The sequence below is a fragment of the Syngnathoides biaculeatus genome, chromosome 9 (genome assembly GCF_019802595.1).
Source record: "Syngnathoides biaculeatus isolate LvHL_M chromosome 9, ASM1980259v1, whole genome shotgun sequence".
Lineage (NCBI taxonomy): Eukaryota > Metazoa > Chordata > Actinopteri > Syngnathiformes > Syngnathidae > Syngnathoides > Syngnathoides biaculeatus.
In genome coordinates, this window is record NC_084648.1 from 25,642,834 (window position 1) to 25,663,778 (window position 20,945).

The following is a 20,945-nucleotide window of genomic DNA, read 5'->3' on the forward strand; positions in this document are numbered from 1 at the left end:
ATGAACACAAAGATCTCACCATTTACAAGTCTCTGAGCACTGAATCCATTCAACGTTGAAAAGATTGGGCCACGTTTTTGAGACCAAAGGGCATCCTCAGAAACTCGAAAAGGCCAAATGGTGCGATTACAGTTGTATTGGGAACGTCTGAGGGGTGCCTGGGAACCTGGTGATAACCGCGCACCAGGTCGACCATGGAGAACAGGGTTTTGCCCGCGAGGTAGGCAGAGAAGACCTGAATGTGTGGAACAGGGTAGCAGCCGCCACTCGGTTTAGGGACGATGTGTAGGGGCGAGCCAGCGGCGTCCTCCACAGTGGCAGTAAGGACGCTCCTCTGGGCGTCGGTGTCACAAAGGAATTTACGCCCAGAAAGGGTGTCCTTGATGAACAGCAGCCGGCTCTTCACGCCCACGCTCACGGCCAATACGGAGGGCGGGCTTTGGCGTTTCCAGATGCGTCGTAGTTGCAAAGGGCGCGGCAGCTCTTTGCTTTCGCGCCAAAATGGGCGTGGAAGTACCACAAGCCTGTGCCAGCCTGGCCGTTGGTGGTGATGGCGCCCCTGCTGGATGGCACCCCCGCGCCCTGGGGCGAATAACTGCGCGCCCAGGCCAGCACCTCAGAGGAGAAGCGCTGGGTAGCCAGGAAGAAACGGTCGGCCTCCTCTGCCAGGGCACGGGGTTCAGTGATAGTACAGTTAGCGACCGCCGTCTGAATATGCAGCGGTATGTGCCTGAGGAAAAACATCCCATGAAAATGAAGTTGGGCTCCTCTGAGCCCAGCAGATTTACCATCATTTCCATGAGTTCGGAAGGTTTGCTGTCCCCCAGTCCATTAATAGTCAAAAGACGTCGGGCACGCTCTGGCTGTGAAAGCTTGAAAACCTTGAGGAGGTAAGCCTTGAGCTCAGCATATTTATCTCGGACCGGGGGAGATGTGATGAAACTCACCTCTCTGGCCGCCATTGAGCTCCCGAGGGCTGAGACAACGTGGTAATAACGCGCGGTATCGTCCAAGATCCCGTGGAGGTCGAATTGAGCCTCCGTCTGAGCGAACCACACTGCCGCGGACGTCTCCCAAAACTCCGGCAATTTGAGGATGGGGGTTGCCATGTTCAGTTCAGTGTCGGACACGCCGGGACTGACGTCGGGGTCACCAGTGTAGTGCCGAAGAAAAGGGGTCGGAGGCGGAGTGTCGAAGACAGGAACAAACCTTGTTTTAATGGTAGACATCAGACTAACTGCATTACGGCGGAAACTCACTACTTCCGATCTCTGGAAGTGCAACAACAAAAACAGTCCGTGCGGAACCCCACTACCTAACTCGAGGTCCCGAAGGTGAATTATGTAAACTCCACAATACCACAAAAATGTCATGCTTCTGCTGAAAACATAAAAACACTGCTAGTACAGCTGAAAATTTGGCAGCGTTAATAAGGGACAATTTAAATGGTGCCATGTGTTTGCTGAATCCGATTTAACATGAGTTTGATAGTGATTGGTTAATTCCAAACATTCCCAATTTGAAGAGGGTGTGCACACTTGTGCAATGGTGGAAAAGGTCTAGAGAGATTACATCTTGCTTTTTTTTAATATCATGATAGCCTACCATTTGAATAGGGGTCTGTGAGCTTTTTATAAACATTGTATACACAGCCACTATCAGCCACTCAAACCTAAATATTGTGAAATGGTACCTCAGTGGTGTTTCCAAGCCACCAGAAATACGTAATCGTGCGGGGATGACTGGGTAGGACAACTGCTGAGATGTTAACCTCCTTGTTTCTAATGACAACAAAGGGAGCAAGAAGCTGGACAAGCTCCACAGGACCTGAGAAAACAAGTATACAATGCAGTTCTTATCTGAGTTCTCAGTAAAATAGGAAAAACAACAACAAAAATATGTGCCCTGAAGCCTTTCTGAAAATGATGAGAAAGATTATACTGTATTTGGTCAATACTATATATTGTACTGTATTTGAAACAAATGCTTGGTCAATATTAAAATGGAATGGCAGCCCTGCAGATTTTGTTCTCCAATTACTTTTTTTTAAATCTACCGTATTTTCACGATTGCAGGGGTCTTAAATTGTCATCTAAATAGACGAGGTGCCACATGAGACATGGCGCCTTGCAATGTGGTGCACCTTATGTGTACACTGAGTTCCAACATTTGTAAATGTTGTTGTGTGACTTATCCAGTAAAGTACACTTAAACAGAGTAGTTACACTGTTAGCCTGTATGCTCGCATGTGTTTTAGCGTGTACGTAAAGTACCATATGATGGCGCTCACGAGGCAGCATGGTTTGCGGCACTAAGGAGGTGTTTAGTGCTGTAAAGCATGCTAGGAGTGGCAAAAAGCATGCTGGAAGGATTTAAATAGCGTTTAAAGGAAGACTTTGTCCCAAATAATAGGAATGTGAGCATACATTAAAAGTTATTAGATGAGGGTTCAGTGTTTCTTTTAATGCCAGAGTTATCTACAAATTTCACCAAGAAATATTTCTAAATTGGAGAAAATATCGAAATTCCTCTCTCAGACATTCCAATGAGCCTGGCTGGAAAACTGACAGCCAATCAGGGTTTGCCATGCCTGCAGTGCTTGCTGGTCTGACCCCCAATTACTCGTGGATACGATTCACCGAACGGATAAAGTATCTCGCATTTTGTGGCTGATTTTTGTGAAAAATAATGACAAAACAAAAATAGCATATTGTACAATGTTCAAGCCTGTGTGTACATCGCCGTAAATACGAGCTGTGATCGACCGGTGGTGGGGATGGCGTGAAGGGGGTAGGGAGGTTTGGATGCACGCATCGCCATAAAAAGTAACCAGTAAGTGTTGTGTGTTAAGAGGCAATAAAGCGAGTATAACAACGAGTCGATGCACCGTGTTATTACTACTCCTGCCATTGAGCAGACAAAACAAAAATAACAAAGTACAATGTTCAAGCGTTTGAGGAAGAATACACACAGGCGGAACCTGACGTGTTGGAGATGGGGCCTGACGGTGACGAAGGGGCCTTGGGGATGTTCCAGACAGGCTCGTTTCGAAAGACTTGCGTTCATGTTCTCTTTGTGACCTAATGCCAACTGTAGCAGAATGCCACTGTTGTGGTGAGTTTGAAAAGGTCAAACTGGGTTCATACTCAGTCTGACCCAAAAAATTTAAGGGCTTTTTAGGGGCATTCTTGCTGACATGAAAAATTTAGGGCTAACACAGAAAACATTTAGGGCCATCGTGGGAAATCAAGAGTCAGGAAAAAAGACTCACCCAATGGTGCCATCAACCGTTCTTGGTTCATCAAATGTTCCAGTATCTCAGTACCTGTGACAGTGATCACCTGTCGCCCCTTGTGGTAGTTCTCATTGATATGACCATTGTCAATGTCTTCACATAACAGTATACAGAAAAACAGATTCTAACTACAATTGCAACTATATACACAAATGTCTTCTACTGATGTCTGTTTCAGCACCCCTACTCTAGCTCCTTGAGCCTACCCAGTGCCTCCTCTATTTGTTGCTGCAGTGGTGCCAAAGTGGCTCTCTTGTCCTTTGCTCTGCCTCTGAGTGCATTGGCCTCGGTGATAAACCTCAGATTGCTCTTTTTTTCTGCCTCCTCACACAGCCTCTCAGCCTTCTCAATAAGCGTTGATATGTCAGTCTCTATTCTGTCTTTTTTGGCTTTGAGGCAGTAGAGATGAAAAGTGGGCAGCGATGCCAAATGTAGCCAGGTACGAAGTTATAACCGGTTTTCGGTTTGTTAAAACCGAAACCATAATCAGACTTTCGAAATCGTTTAAAATTTCCAATCATTTCTTCCGGTTCCGGTACTCCACATTGTGCTATTTTTTCAACATCATTTCCACTTTTTTCAAGTTTCGCTGTTAGAGTAAAGTTGGACTCAAAAGACATTCAGTTAAATCAAAGAAACATCAAAAATGGCATCGAGTAAACGCTCGGTATACTTTCATGCCCTTTCTGAAAGTCCGAAAGAATAATGTCAACATTAAAAAATTTTACAAACAAAATCACAAAAATTTAACTTACACGAGTGCGTTGTTGAAAGCCACATTCAACAAGCTTGTTTGTCAATATTGTGTACAAACTACCCCATTACCGCGGAGTAAATTAACGACCGATGGTGTAGCGCCGGAGAAAAGGAGTCGGAGGCGGAGTGTCGGACACAGGAACAAAACTTGTTTTATTGGCAGACATCAAAACACTACTCCCATAACGGGGGGAACTCTGTGAACTCGTCACTCCAGAAGAGCAACAACAAAAACGGTCCGTGTGGAACCCCGCACCCCAACTCGAGGTCACGCGGGTGAATTATGTAAACACCACTATGGTACCAGTTTTAAAACGGTTAATCGTTTTTTTGCTACAACTGTCCGGTTAAAACCGATTATGAAAGTAAGTGTTTTTTTTCCGATCCCTAGTGCGCATGCACTGCTAGTACCACTGCCTGAAGTTGATGCTTCACTATCTTGATTTTTTTAGAAACAGATTCATACCAACGGAAGATGAGAGAGTCTTCGCCAAATCAGCGTGTCTCCGGTGCGACTCCAGCGCTTTGACGCCCGTCTTTATAAGGTAACTCTGCTTGCACAGATGGCAGTAAAACATGTGCCGATCTTTTGGAACTCGACGAACCCAGCTCCCAAACTCCTTACTTTCAACCCAAGCTTCTTGAAAAATGCACTTCCCCGTGATACAAGTTGGATCGATGAAAGAACTACGCTACGTCGTAACGAAGACGAAGTGAAATGCCTACTCACGGAAACAAACAATGGAATATCGAGAAGATAGCGACTAGTTGTCAACATGGTGACTTCCGTTGACAATTTCCGGCTGATTTGGACGCCAGACAGATCGATATTTTTTTTTACATGAAAGATTAGTTTATATTTTAGGGAGAATTTTGGCGGTAGAGGTCCTCCCTTTGATATTTTTTTAATTTAAGGCCTTTTTAGGGGCTTGACCGATTTTCACGGATTTTAAGGACTTTTAGGACTTTTAGGAGCCCCTAAATGCACCTTCGAAAATTTAGGAGTTTTTAGGGACTTTTAGGGCCGCGTGCGAACCCTGTCAAAGAAAAAATGGAACTGGAATGAACTTGGATCATGATCAACTTGTCTGAATAACATAGATACTAGATACTCGACAATAGATATGAAGTTGTTTGTTTGGACGAAGACGTGTTACATATCCATTTACTTATGATCCATGACAGTTTGATGAAAAGAACACTTGTACATCCAGTGGAAAATTGGTGAGTACACATTTTTAATGGTCTTGGAATTTTATGTGAATGCTATGTGAGCTATATGAATGCTATGGGCTATGTCCAAAGTTTATCAAAAATGCAAGCTTATTTTCTGAGTATGGCGTAGGACTAATGGTTTATTTATATCTGGAATATAAAATGCTAAAAAATGGGGATTTCCCTAAATTAATTAAACGTATATATCCAACCATCCATTTTCTCAGCTGCACGAGTGTCACAGGAGTGCTGGAGTCTAGCCCAGCTGTCAGTGGGCAGGAGGCAGGTTACACACACGCAGACATAGGGAGAACATGCGAACTCCACACACGGAGGTCCGGGATTGAACCCAGGTCCTCATAACTGTGAAGCCAATGGTTAACAGCTGCGCCAGAGTGCTGCCTCATAAAGTATGTTGTTGCTTATAAAGTACCAGTATGAGAGGCTATCACTAAGTGGCTAAAAACCAGTAATGGTTAGATGCGTACAGATTTCAGCTTTATCGTGTCAGGTTGACCCCACGAGAGGTTAAAGAATGATAAATTTGGGTGTGTTTTCTCGGTTTTGTTGCACATCACTTTGCCATCTTGGCTTAGCGAGAACGAATGGTCTGTAATGGTAAGCATCGGTGACGTCAGGGGCGGGGTGAAGGATGTTTCTACTGGGTCTGGCTGTGAAAGCAGGCACATATTCCGATTTTGCTTAGATTTCAAAAATGTTGTTTACTTTGATTGTAGATAGGAATTTTGGGGAGAGTCTTCCTTTAAAGTCCATGTTTTGTGTTTGTGTGTAATTATTTCTTGAGTCACAATCAGAACCAGCTTTATTTGGCCACGTGTGTAAAAAACACAGAAGGAATGTGCTGCCCTGCTACGACATGGAGAACAGAGAACAACAAAGCAGCAAGAACGAAGAACAGGAGACATTTTTATTTATAGGAATTATTCCCTATAAAAGTCGAGCAACATTTGTTTAGAATAGGTATGAGATAAGTGTGTCAATGTCCCACATTGTGTAAAGCTTGTACAGAGTCCCTTTACCTGTTCGCAGTTCCCGTTAAAGACCAGTGCAATGACAGTTATGCAAAGGGAGCAGGTTAAAGGGACGAATCGCGCGATAGTCTACAAAAATAAATTACTAATACTGTTGTTGATTGGACCAGAACAACGTGAGTGCCCCAACAATGACACAAGGCAGAAAATGGTAAATTTGCTGATTAAGAATGTAATGACTTAATTACCAGTGGGAAAAAACTGTTTGATTTCCTGCTAGTTTTGACTTGCAGTGCTCTGTAGCGCTTTCCCGACGGAAACAGGCATTCTTTCTTTTGTTTTATAGTTATAAAGGAATATAGTTATTCCGTTGTTGTGTGATAATATTAGTTTCAATGTGACACTGCGAGTATGTACAACATCGTCACAAAATGACCTGCCTACACAGACAGTGAGTGCGGCAATGTAAGCTTCATGCTTAATGATGTAAAAAGTAATTATTTCTCTGCACCATATGAGTGCCATCATATAGTAGCTTACGTACATGTTAAAATATGCTAGCGAACCCGCTAAAAGTGTAACCATTGTGTTTAAGTTTACATAATTAAATAAGTCACACGGCAGTTGTGCACTTAAGGCATGCCATCAATTTTGGAGAAAATGTAATGTTTTCCTTTTATGGTTGCAAAGGTATGATAGATATTATGTGTAGGTATTAATACTGCATCTGTTATTTGCCGATTTTTGTTATTCGCAGGGGTGTAAGGAACATTGGCCCTGCAAATAACAGGGGAACACTGTTTACTATGTAGATAACATTTCTTACTGAATGAATACTGTTACATATAAAATGCATGTGAGTCAACTGGTGAATGGAGTTGCTGATCTGGCACATTGAAGAAGGATGAGGCCAGCCCCTCCGCCCATTGGGTGGTCAGCGAGCCCGTTGAGTACGGGCCCCAATCAGGGGGGTCCCACTAATTCCCCAGGACGCAGGGAGGTCCCACGACCCCAGACTGGAAATCAGAAGAGGACATATGTGGCAGCCCCCGGTCCAACACCTGCCCCATCATAACCAGTGCCAGTCCCCCAGGGTCCCTTGAATACGATGTGAATGTGCCCAATGTGCAGAGTATGCACAATGTGAGGACTGAAAATGTGCAGTGTGAAGATAGAGGGGTCAACTCCTTCAGGTCCGACTGGCTGACCAAGCATTGAGAACAAACTAAAACCCTTTCTACCCTACACCTAATTCCCCAGACAGCACTGCCCGGCCTCAAACCTTTCTTCATCATAATTTTTTAAAATTTGAACAACCTTGGAGGTGTAATTTCAAATCTGAGTTATGGATGTAGATTAGATCAGATTGTTAAATTTAACTCTAGCTTTGAAATTAATCTTGATATAAAATCAGTGTAATCACTCATTACCATCATAAAAATCTAATATTACTTTTCTCATTATTACTAGCTGAGAGAAAAATAGAAAACATAGTAATTTATGACTATCCAATCTTAAAAGTAGTACACATGCATTCTAGAACAATATTGCATGTTTTCTAAAATTCTTAAAGAAAATTACCTGTCAAAAATGTACATTTTTGCAAAGACCAAAGTTAAGCATTTTTTCATGTTTTTTTTTTAAAAAACAATTGCAAGTGCTTTGTTTGCATTCCGTGTATTAAAATTTGTTTAACATGAGCTTAAGTAAAATTCTGGTGTAACTAATTACTAATCCCTCAGTGTCATTTATTAATATGCTGTTCAATTATATGATTTATGGTATTGTATCGAGTGTAAGTACTGAAATTCAGCAGCTTTTGCACTTATGCAACTGCCAAGTACAACAGCACTTGTACTAGGCGACAATGTGGACACTTACACGTGACATGCAGATAGAGTGTTGCTGTGTCATAACCCAGGGAGTTTTCTGCCAGAGCTGTGACACAAAATATCCCCGCAGACTTGTAGACATGTTTGATGCCCTCTTCAGCCCAGCTGAGGTTCGAATAGGACACGGCTATCCCATCGCCAAAATCTAGTTGGATGTTAGTCCGTAGAGAATCACCCTGAAAGACAGCACAAGTGTCATTTGGTCTACAATCCAAAAATAAAATGGAATGATGCCATGTTATCTTTTTTGTAGAAGGACACTACAGCATACGCACACTTCTATGGGAACATTTAGTGAGACATTCTGAAACAAGACAAACGCTATGAAATTAAATTAAGAGGACAGAATGGCTTGTTGTTATTGAAAAGGGATAGACTGAATTTGTGACATCCAATGTTTAGTCTACTTTCACATGTATACACTCAGAAGAAGACAACCATAGGTCATTTTGAAGGACACAGAGTTCATAGACAACTGACTGTGCTCTCCGTCACTGGTTTTACCAACAGAGTAAGAATTTCAATTTTTATAATACGGAGAACCTATTAATGAATTTGCAATTGATGATCAGCAATATAGCACATTGCAGATACAAATGTCAATAATACAAATTAAATGTCGTTCCCAAGAAAAAAAATCAACATTACAAATGTAGCATTTAGACTTGACAAAATAATCAGAGTATCTGGTGTAATATAAATGGACCGATACAAAGTCCGCATTACTGCAGACGCTGCACCGATCCGTCTGTCGATCTCCCGCTCCATTCTTCTCTCACTCGTGAACAAAACCCCAAGATACTTGAACTCGTCCACTTGGGGCAGGACCTCATCCCCGACCCGGAGAGGGCACAACAACCTTTTCCGATTGAGGACCATGGTCTCAGATTTGGAGGTTCTGATTCTCATCCCAGCCGCTTCACACTCGGGTACGCTGCAGTGAGCGTTGGAGATCACAGCTTGATAAAGCCAACCTCTGCAAGCAAAGAGCAGAGATGCGAAGCTAAGGCACCAAACTGCACACACGCTACGCCCCGGCTGTGCCGAGAGCTTCTGTCCATAAAAGTTATGAACAAAATCGGTGTCAAAGGGCAACCTTGGCGGAGTCCAACTCTCACCGAAAACGAGTCCGACTTATTGCAGGCAATGCGAACCAAACTCAACTCAGCGGTTGTACAGGGACCGAACAACTCGTATCTGGGGGTTTGGTACTCCATACTCCCGAAGAACCCCTCACAAAACTCCCAGAGGGACCCGGTCAAATGCCTTCTCTAAGTCTAAAAAACACATGTAGACTGGTTAGCCGAATGCAGCCCTATGGGGGCACAAACCAGTGCAATCTGTAGGCCGGTCCCAAGCCCGGATAAATGCAGAGGGTTGCGTCAGGAAGGGCATCCGGCGTAAAAACTGTGCCAAACAAATATGAGCGTTCATCTAAAGAATCCCATACCGGATCGGTCGTGGCCCGGGTTAACAACGCCCGCCCCCGGCACTGCTAACCTGCAGGGCGTCGGTGGAAATTCAGCTACTGTGGGTCGAAGACAAAGAAGAGGAGGAAACCGGATCCAGCGTCAGAAGAAAAAGAGGAATGCACAGAACCTACAACTGAGTGTAGGGACTTTGAATGTTGGGACTATGACAGGAAAAGCACAGGAGTTGGTTGACATGATGATTAGGAAAAAGGTTGATATTCTGTGCATCCAAGAGAGCAGGTGGAAAGGTAGTAAGGCTAGAAGTTTGGGAGCAGGGTTTAAATTATTCTACCACGGAGTAGATGGGAAGAGAAATGGAGTAGGGGTTATTTTAAAGGAAGAGCTGGCTAAGAATGTCTTGGAGGTAAAAAGAGTATCAGATCGAGTGATGAGACTAAAATTTGAAATTGAGGGTGTTATGTATAATGTGGTTAGCGGCTATGCACCACAGGTAGGATGTGACCTAGAGTTGAAAGAGAAATTCTGGAAGGAACTAGATGAAGTAGTTCTGAGCATCCCAGACAGCGAGAGAGTTGTGATTGGTGCAGATTGTAATGGACATATTGGTAAAGGAAACAGGGGCGATGAAGAAGTGATGGGTAAGTACGGCATCCAGGAAAGGAACTTTGAAGGGCAGATGGTGGTGGACTTTGCAAAAAGGATGGAGATGGCTGTAGTGAACACTTATTTCCAGAAGAGGGAGGAACATATAGTGACCTACAAGAGCGGAGGTAGAACCACGCAGGTAGATTAGATTTTGTGCAGACGATGTAATCTGAAGGAGGTTACTGACTGTAAAGTAGTGGTAGGGGAGAGTGTAGCTCGACAGCATAGGATGGTAGTATGTAGGATGATTCTGGTGGTGGGTAAGAAGATTAAGAAGACAAAGGTAGAGCAGAGAACCATGTGGTGGAAGCTGAGAAAGGAAGAATGTTGTGCGGCCTTCCGGAAAGAGGTGAGACAGGCTCTCGATGGACAACCGAAGCTCCCGGAAGACTGGACGACGACAGCCAAGGTGATCAGAGAGACAGGCAGGAGAGTACTTGGTGTGTCATCTGGTAGGAAAGGGGAGAAGGAGACTTGGTGGTGGAACCCCAAAATACAGGGAGTCATACAAGGAAAGAGATTAGCGAAGAAGAAGTGGGATACTGAGAGGACTGAGGAGAGGCGAAAGGAGTACATCGAGATGCGACGTAGGGCAAAGGTAGAGGTGGCAAAGGCTAAACAAGAGGCATATGAAGACATGTACACCAGGTTGGACACGAAAGAAGGAGAAAAGGATCTCTACAGGTTGGCCAGACAGAGGGATAGAGATGGGAAGGATGTGCAGCAGGTAAGGGTGATTAAGGATAGAGATGGAAATGTGTTGACTGGTGCCGGTAGTGTACTAAATAGATGGAAAGAATACTTTGAGAAGTTGATGAATGAAGAAAATGAGAGAGAAGGAAGAGTTGAAGAGGCAAGAGTGAAGGACCAGGAAGTGGAAATGATTACTAAGGGGGAAGTCAGAAAGGCACTACAAAGGATGAAAAATGGAAAGGCAGTTGGTCCTGATGACATACCGGTAGAGGTATGGAAGCAATTTGGAGAGATGGCTGTGGAGTTTTTGACCAACTTATTCAACAGAATACTAGCGGGCGAAAAGATGCCTGAAGAATGGAGGAAAAGTGTTCTAGTTCCCATTTTTAAGAACAAAGGGGATGTTCAGAGCTGTGGGAACTATAGAGGAATAAAGTTGATGAGCCACACAATGAAGTTATGGGAAAGAGTAGTGGAGGCTAGACTCAGGACAGAAGTAAGTATCTGCGAGCAACAGTATGGTTTCATGCCTAGAAAGAGTACCACAGATGCATTATTTGCCTTGAGGATGCTCGTGGAAAAGTACAGAGAAGGTCAGAAGGAGCTACATTGCGTCTTTGTGGACCTAGAGAAAGCCTATGACAGAGTACCAAGAGAGGAACTGTGGTACTGCATGCGTAAGTCTGGTGTGGCAGAGAACTATGTTAAAATAGTACAGGACATGTATGATGGCAGCAGAACAATGGTGAGGTGTGCCTTAGGTGTGACAGAGGAATTTAAGGTGGAGGTGGGACTCCATCAGGGATCAGCTCTGAGCCCCTTCCTATTTGCAGTGGTAATGGATAGGCTGACAGATGAGGTTAGACTGGAATCCCCTTGGACCATGATGTTCGCAGATGATATTGTCATATGCAGTGAAAGCAGGGAGCATGCAGAGGAACAATTGGAAAGATGGAGACATGCACTGGAAAGGAGAGGAATGAAGATTAGCCGAAGTAAAACAGAATATATGTGCGTGAATGAGAAAAGTGGAGGGGGAAGAGTGAGGCTACAGGGAGAAGAGATAGCGAGGGTGGATGACTTCAAATACTTGGGGTCAACAATCCAGAGCAATGGTGAGTGTGGTAAGGAAGTGAAGAAACGGGTCCAAGCAGGTTGGAACAGCTGGCGGAAGGTGTCTGGTGTGTTATGTGACAGAAGAGTCTGTGATAGGATGAAGGGCAAAGTTTACAAAACAGTGGTGAGGCCGGCCATGATGTACGGATTAGAGACGGTGGCACTGAAGAAACAACAGGAAGCTGAACTGGAGGTGGCAGAAATGAAGATGTTGAGGTTCTCGCTCGGAGTGACCAGGTTGGATAGGATTAGAAATGAGCTCATTCGAGGGACGGCCAAAGCTGGATGTTTTGGAGACAAGATTCGAGAGAGCAGACTTCGATGGTTTGGACATGTTCAGAGGCGAGAGAGTGAGTATATTGGTAGAAGGATGCTGAGGATGGAGCTCCCAGGCAAAAGAGCGAGAGGAAGACCAAAGAGAAGGTTTATGGATGTGGTGAGGGAAGACATGAGGGCAGTTGGGGTTAGAGAGGAAGATGCAGGAGATAGGCTAAGATGGCAAAAGATGACACGCTGTGGCGACCCCTAACGGGACAAGCCGAAAGGAAAAGAAGAAGAAGAAGAAGACTGGTTAGCCGAACTCCCATGCACCCTTGAGAACCCTGCCGAGGGTGTTGAGCTGGTCCACTATTCCATGACCAGAACGAACACCACAGAGCACCCCTGAATAGACCCTACCAGGAAGGCTGAGAAGTGTGATCCCCCTATCGTTGGAACACACCCTCCAGTCCCCCTTCTTAAGAAGGGGGATCACCACCCCAGTCTGCCAATCCAGAGGCACCGTCGCCGATGTCCACACAATGTTGCAGATGCGTGTCAACCAGGACAGCCCCACACACGATCCAGAACCTTTGGAACTCCGGGCGAATCTCATCCACCCCCGGGGCCTTGTCACCAAGGAGCTTTTTAACCACCTAGGTGACCTAAACCCCAGAGATAGAAGATCCCGTCTCAGAGCACGTAGACTCAGCTTCCTCATGGGAACACGTGTTGGTGGAATTGAGGAGGTCTTTGAAGTGTTCTCCCCACCGACTCACAACATCCCGAGTTGAGGTCAGCATTGCCCCATCCCCACTGTACACAGCGTTGACAGTGCACTACTTTCCCCTTCTGAGACACCGGATGGTGGAACAGAATTTCCTCAAAGCCATCTGCAAGTCGTTCTTCATGGCCTCACCAAACTCCTCCCATGCCCGGATTTTTGCCTCAGTGACCACCGACGCTGCATTCCACTTGGCCAGTAGGTACATATCAGCTGCCTCAAGAGTCCCACTGGCCAAAAATGGCCGACAGGACTCCTTCTTCAGCTTGACAGCATCCTTCACTGTTGGTGTCCGCAATCGTGTTCGGGGGTTGCCACCACGACAGGCACCAACCACCTGGATGGATGGATGGATGGATGGCTTTGGGGTGGTCGCCTGATGTGTTACTCCACTCCTGGAAATACACTTCCAGCAGTATGTGGAAACGTATGTACGTTTATGAAGTCAACTTTCACTTAATGGACCTAAGCACAGCACAACTATGGTTGTGAAATGCTTAGGAATCTGTCCCCTAATAAACTAAAGTCATTTATTCCACAGTTTCTGAGTTTGGCGTGCAATGCAAATTTTAAGCTTTACCCAAAACACAGCTGCATTGTTTCAGTTTTCCTGAGATGAGTCAACATGCGGCAACCAGGAAGTAAGCAGGTAATTCAATATTAATTGGTAAAACAATGTCACGATAACGATTTATCTTCAGCCTGTTTTGCAAGCCATTTTGTAATTAACTGTGCCATAAAAAAGAGCGAAAATAATTATTGTGATCAGAATCAGAATCACCTTTATTTGGTCAAGTGTGTAAAAAAACTTTCACCAGTCGACAGTGCTGCCCTGGTACAACATACAGAACAAAGAACCACAAACCAGCAAGAACAAAGAAGAGACATTTCTATTCAAAGGAACTATTCCTTATAAAAGTCGTGCAAGATGTAAAATCTTCTTCGTTTAGAATAGGTACGAAACAAGTGTGTCAACATCCCACAATGTGTTAAACTTATACAGAGTCATCTGTTCGGGGTTCCCGTAATAGACGAGTATATTGACCAGTGGAATGACAGCTGTGCAAATGGAGCAGGTTAAAGTGACGAATTGTGCAATAGTCGACAAAATAAATTACTAATACTCTTATTGATTGGACCAGCAAAGTGTGAGTGTCAACAATGGCACAAGGCAGAAAATAGTACATTAGCTGATTTAGAATGTAATGACTTCATTGCCTAAGATAGCTGATCAAGAATTTAATGACATAACTGCCAGAGGGAGAAAAACATTTCGGATGACTGCTAGTTTTGACTTGCATTGATCTGCAGCACTTTCCCACTGGAAGAGCTGGTGGCCAGGATGTGGAGGACCCGAAAGAATACTGCCTGCTCTGGGCCTAGTTCGCGTTGCGTGTAAGTCCTCAATAGTGGGTAAAGTGGTGCTGATAATCCGTTCAGTTGTTTGTCCTTTTTTGTGGTGGCCTCAAACCAGACTGTGATGGAGGTACACAGTAGAGATTGGATGACCGCTGTGTAGAACTGTCTCAGTAGCTCTTGTGACAGGCCGTGCTTCCTCAGAAGCCGCAAGAAGTACATTCTTTGCTGGTCTTATTTGAGGATGGAGTTGATGTTCGTCTCCCACCTCAGGTCCTTTGGGACTGTAATTTCACGAACTTGAAGGTCTCGACAGTTACCACAAGACCGTTGGACAGTGTCAGGGGCAGCTGTGGTGAAGGTTGCCTTCTAAAGTTCACAATCATCTCTACAGTCTTTAGAGTGTTCAACGCCAGGTTGTGTTGACCACACCAAAGCTCCATTCTCGCCACGTCCTCTCGATATGCAGACTCGTTGCCGTCTTTAATAAGGCAGATGACCGTGGTGTCATCTGCAAACTTCAGGAGTTTTACAGTCAGATGTCAAGAGGTGCAGTCGTTAGTATACTGCGAGAAGAGCAGAGGTGAGAGGACACAACCTTGGGGTGGTCCGGTGCTGAGGGTGAATGTGGATGAGGTGGTGTCCCCGAGCCTCACCTGCTGTGTCCTGTCCATCAGGAAGTTGTAGATCCATTGGGAGATGGCAGGCGAGACACTGGGCTGGAGAGGTTTAGAGGAAAGGAGTTCAGGGATGATGGTGTTGAACGCAGAGCTGAAGTCCACGAACAGGATCTCGCATAGGTACCCTCACTGTCGAGATATTCAAGGATGAACTGCAGACCCATGTTGACTGCATCATCCGCAGACCTGTTAGCTCGATAGGCAAACTGCAGTGGGTCCAGCTACGGACCTTTGACGCTCTTAAGGCATTCAAAGGACTTCATGACCATAGATCTCAAGGCAACAGGCATGTAGTCATTAAGACCTGAAACTGCTGCCTTTTTGGGGACCGGTATAATGGTGGAACGTTTGAAGCAGGCTGTTACTTCACACAGTTCTAGAACCTGTTGAAGATCTTTGGGAAGACAGGAGCAAGGTCTGCACAGACTTTGAGGCAGGATGGGGACACAAGGTCTGGGCCCGGTGCTTTGTGCCTCACCTTTCCCTCTCTCTCTCCAGCAATTCGTCATCCGTGCAAATATCAATCATTACTCATCAATGCCCGTGGAAAGCCTACCAGATGCAGTAATCCAGCAACACAGTATTTATATATACCCCGTCCGCCTGATGACGACACCTCTATGGCGACCAATCCTAGGCCGCCTGATGACAACACCTCGATGGCAACCAATCCTTGGCCGCCCGATGACCACGTCCACACCTCGTCGACAACCAATCCTCGGCCGCTCGAGGACCACATCCACGCCTCATTGGTGATCGGTCCTTGGCCGCCCGATGACCATGTTCATGCCTAGACAGCGACCAATCCTTGGCCGGCTAACGACTACACCTTGTTGGCGACTGATCCTTGGCCACCTGATCTCCACGGCTATGCCTCGTTGGCGACCGATCCTCAGCCGCCCGATGACCACGCCTCATCGGCGACACGTCCATGACCGCCCGTCCTGACAGCAACACATCCACCGCCGCATGTCCTGGCGGCGAACCCCCTACGGCCACCTGTCCTGAGAGCGAACCCTCCATGGCCGCCTTCTCCTCCTGTTTCGGTGGCGACCGCCTCATGACCATGCCCCAGCGGCAACCAATTCCCGGCCACCTGATGACCACACCTCGATGGCAACCGATTGCTGGGCACCTGATTAGCATGCCTCGATGGCGACCGATCTTCGGCCGCCTGATCACGCTTTGGCGGCGACAGATCCACGGCCTCTTCTCGACCACGCTTTGGTAGCGACAGATCTAGGGCTGCTTCACGACCACGCCTCGGCCACCGGACAACCATGCCTCAGCGGTGACCTATCCACAACTGCCTCATGTTCACGTCTCATCAACCGACCCACAGCAGCCTTTCGCCCAAGCCTTGGCGGTACTCTACCAGCGTTAGCAGCCATAGGCTCGCGACCACATCCTGGGAGGCCTTCGTCCGGAGCTGTCACCTGCTCCCATCTGGTTCCTGCTATGCCTTTGGGTTCCTCCTTGAGGACGTCGACCCGAGTCACCCCATGGGGACCCTGGTCCTTGGTGTCATGGCCGACCTCCTGACCTGCTCGGCCAGACGCCTCGCTTTGGGTGGCCTGAACAGTCACCAAATAGACTGGGGTGGGGGGGTTTGTTCCCTACCCCGGACCCACTACCAATTTCCCCTGGTCATTTTATTTCCATTTTTTTGTTCTGTTGGATCCCGGATCCACGCCTTGGGCTCTGTCTCGGGCATGGCATGGCCACTACCATGGGCAGAGCTTCCTGTGAGGGCGTGGCCAAGTCGGTGCTCTGGGCTGTGACACCTCTGACAGCTGTCACAGCTGTGTTGCATTTGGGACACTAATTGACCAAGCACTTAAGTGGTGAATGTGTCATCGGCATTTGCCAGTTCATTTTTGCATGCTTCACTGCATTCTGGGATACTCAACTGCTCTGCAAAAGTTTAGTGTAGAGCGATCCCTTGTCCAAGCGAGCCTGTGCCTCTGTAGTTTGACCACATCTCGTCATGTTTCTTAGTTGGCCTCACAGTCATTGGACCTCATTTATGTTTCTGGACCTTGCTACTAGCCTAGCGTTTTTGTGCTTCCACTTGTTTTGGACTGCCTTTTGGTATTGACCTGTTTTTGGTATAAAACCACTCTGAGCATTATGCTTTTTGGGTCTGTCCCCGTGCCGCTGGTCCATGACACATACTCAGCCTGCTTTTAGAGTCACCGTTCTTGAACTATAAATCTACTCACTGTGTGAATTTGCCTCTTTCATCATTATCGTTTTATGTTATTTCACCTCAAGATATGGAGCATGAAGGCAGGACTGCTAAAACTCGCCGATTAAGTAAACGAGATTGGGAATAAACACCCAGACTCACTCATTATTCTCTGAGATTTTAACAAGGCTAAACTCAACTACAAACTCCTTAAATACAAGTAGCGGATAGACTGTCCAACCAGGGAAAATAACACTTAAGACCACTGCTATACCACAGTAAAAAAATGTGTATCGTGCTATTGCTCGTGTATCCCGAGGTTTCTTGGATTACTGCTTAATATACTTAATACCTAGATACAGGCACATATTTAAATGCACGAAGCCTTCAGTAAAATCAGGGAAAGAGTAGACCAATGAAGCAACAAAACAGAACTTCAAAGCTGTTTTGACTGCACAAACAGGAGTGTCTTTGAAAATCAAACTAGCAGCATGGATAAATATTCAGATGCTATTAAATTGTATGTCAGTTTTGGTGAGGAGGTGTTTGCATCAACAAAAAATTTCCGCATGTTTAGTAAAAACAATCCTTGATTTACTGCCAAACTTAAGAAACCAGGCTATAGAGGTTGCATATCATAGTGGGGTTAGGGGCCTTACAATTGCACTAGAAACCAACTGACTCAAAAGAGAAAAAAACATTGCAAAAACGAAAGGGAAGGAAAACAGTTTAGTGCTAAAGACTCCAAATCAATCATTAAAATTGCTAACCAATTACAGGTAACGTTCTCCCAAATTGTGGAGAAAAGTCATAGGGTAGCTGATGATGTGAACATATTTTACTGCTGAAAAACAAAGGACATTTCACACCCCAAACCCCCCATGGCACACCATTGACCACTTTAACACCTCTGACTTATACCTTGACCATGAATGAACTGGATATAAGAGGCATCTTTGAACAACAAAAAGATTAACAAAACGGTAGACCTAGTCGTTGTGTACAGATCCTGCCACAAAGATCTTCAGCAGACCTCTGGAAATGCCCGAAGGACCATCCTGTTTCAAGCGCTCCACCTTCATCCTGGTACCCAAGAAACCTGTAATCTCAGGTGTGAATAACTACAGGCCTGTCAACTTGATGTCTGTGGTCATGAAGACCTTTTAAAGACGTTGTGTTGGACAGATCAAAAGTGTCACAGGTCCTGTAACAAGCAGGGGAAAAGGGTACGACCCAAATGCAGGAGTCCAAGGTAAGACATGGTTTAAGAGAGGTTTAATTTGTAATTCGGTTTAATTTTACACAAGTAAGCAATCTTAAAAGGAAAAAGCACAAAAATGCAAGGAAAAAGGCAAGGTCCAAAGAACATGATAGGAGGGTCAGATGACATCATGCCAAAAACAAGACTAGACTTGACTTGACTATGTGGCACAGGAACACTGGAACGAGGCACAGACACTCACAAAAAGCCTATGAACTCATGCAGAACTCACACAACGAACTTGGGAAACTTATACAAGACACAGGAAGCTTAAATGCATAACATAATTAATATCACTGATACGCAGGCGAGGAGGCTGCTACCAGGAGCAGCTGCGCACAAGGGAATGAGATAACCATTGCCCTGAAAGGTTCCATCATTGCGAGAATATGAGCAACCTTTACTGCTCCGTGATTGTTACCACAATGTCTTTATGTCAGAATTGACTCTCTGTTGTCGTCATGAATATCATACCCGAGTCGCTCCAACTACCGAACAAAACTTCCTTCTATGTTTCCAATATACAATAGAGATGATACTGATTCTAATTCTGATCATGCAGATTCAGAATAATCTTTATTTGGCACCACTGTCAAAAATACACAAGGAATTTTAATTTGAATTGAAAGGGAATACTTTTGAGACATTTGAAATTACAAATAAAACAATAGGCGGCACGGTGGATCAGCTGGTAAAAGCATATATACGTAGTGCTAGTATGTGCATTTTGCAAAACAACACTGTTTTGCTGCCAAGGGTGGCACAACCCGTTATTAGGTTCAGGAGGCAATTACTTTTTCACAGACGGTCAGAAGGGTTTTAAATATAATTTTTTTGTGCCTTAATAAATTGAATTGTCATTTTAAAACTGGAACTTGTATTTCCTTGGGCTGTCTCTGAACCATATTAAAAATTAGCTTGATGATTTGAAACCTTTGTCCATGATAAATAAGCACAAAAAAAAAAAGAAGTCAGGAATACATTTTCACAACACTGTAATCCTTGTGTTTTGGAGACAAACTAGAATAATACAAAATTTGTTTAGCAATTCTGTTTATGGCTATGCCCTGCTTTATTCATCACTCGGGCAAATCCGGTGAGTGAATTTGTAGAATAAAAAGACACCAAAAATTCCAAACATTCTTTCCAATCTTTCCAAATCTTTCAATTATTTAAAAAATATGACAACTGTTGTGGGCAGTGGATATACATACATTACACTCAAAGTTTAAATGCACATAATACCAGGTATTTATATTAGTGTTTCTAGCATATTCTAAATTAATAAAAGAATGGCCTCGCAAGAATAAATTGTTGAATTAATACTGCATGGTGACCTGAAAGGTTATTTGTTTTAATGTTGGACTACGTTTTTAATCATTTACAGCTATGCTATTAACATGGAAGCGCAATAGACAATGCTTAAAACTCCAAGTGGGCATTTAAGATAAATGTGTCATTTTTCTGCCAAGTCATATGAGAGACAGGTTTCAGTGCACTCTAGTTTTGGAATAATGCCATCCTTAACAGCTTAACAATATTTTTATTGTAGTTACTGTACTTCAGTTGATTCGATTTGCTGTCATATTGATAAATGACACTTTGTAAATCAGAGGTGATCCAATCTCATGTTGTAGAGCAACTTAAAGACAGCAATCCTAAGATCGTTTTAAAGTGTGAATGTGTGACTGTTCGCTGAGGCCCTGTAGCTCAGTGGTTAGAGCACTGGTTTGGGAACCCAGGGGTTGTGGGTTCATATCCCACTGGGGCCTCCACTCCCTGAGAAGGGTTGTGTCAGGAAGGGCATCCGTTGTAAAAATTGTGCCAAACATATATGTGCATTCATCTTAGATGACACGCTGTTGTGACCCCGAAAGGGACAAGCTGGAAGAAACTTTTAATGTTTTACTGTTCTCTAACAGCTAAACTCCTGTGTCAGTTCCACATGGACTCACCTCATCCAGATGAACCAAGAAAGTAACATTAGTGCCCAGGTTGGCAGCCAGTTTACCATCTTTGGTGGTCAACAAAAGTCCCTTTGGAGGTTTCTTGGGGCATTGTTGCTTTCGAGGTGGATACATTTCTTTTACTCCCTTGGTGCAGTTATTTAACACAACTTTACGATATCTTGAAAAAAGACACACAGGTTGAACATAACTTGGACACTGATTATTCAAATCATTCTAGTTAAATCTCAAGGGGTTACATTTATCAATGATGAAAACATGTTGTTTGTTAAAGTGATGTTTTACAAACTGTAATGTGCATATCAGTATGTGCATCGTAATTCTCTGGCTCATGTTATGCAATGCTCTAATTATGTTTGGTGGGCTCCAATCTTTCATGATTTACATGGATATGTAGGTTTTACAAGGTTCTAT

At 44.6% G+C, this 20,945-nt stretch overlaps 1 protein-coding gene and 1 non-coding gene across 6 annotated transcripts in view; one reads left to right on the forward strand and one right to left on the reverse strand.

Moving 5' to 3' along the window:
- sorcs3a (sortilin related VPS10 domain containing receptor 3a) overlaps positions 1-20,945 on the reverse strand; it is a 294,433-nt gene that overhangs the window by 19,845 nt on the left and 253,643 nt on the right. For all 5 annotated transcript variants that reach the window (XM_061830272.1, XM_061830273.1, XM_061830271.1 and 2 more), the window contains 3 exons: positions 20,520-20,691; positions 8,140-8,326; positions 1,694-1,827 (listed from right to left, as the gene is read on the reverse strand). In XM_061830272.1, the coding sequence (XP_061686256.1) occupies positions 1,694-1,827; positions 8,140-8,326; positions 20,520-20,691 (493 nt within the window). The remainder of the gene's footprint in view (positions 1-1,693; positions 1,828-8,139; positions 8,327-20,519; positions 20,692-20,945) is intronic.
- trnap-ggg (transfer RNA proline (anticodon GGG)) lies at positions 20,264-20,336 on the forward strand. The gene has a single exon. It is a non-coding gene; the product is annotated as a tRNA-Pro (tRNA).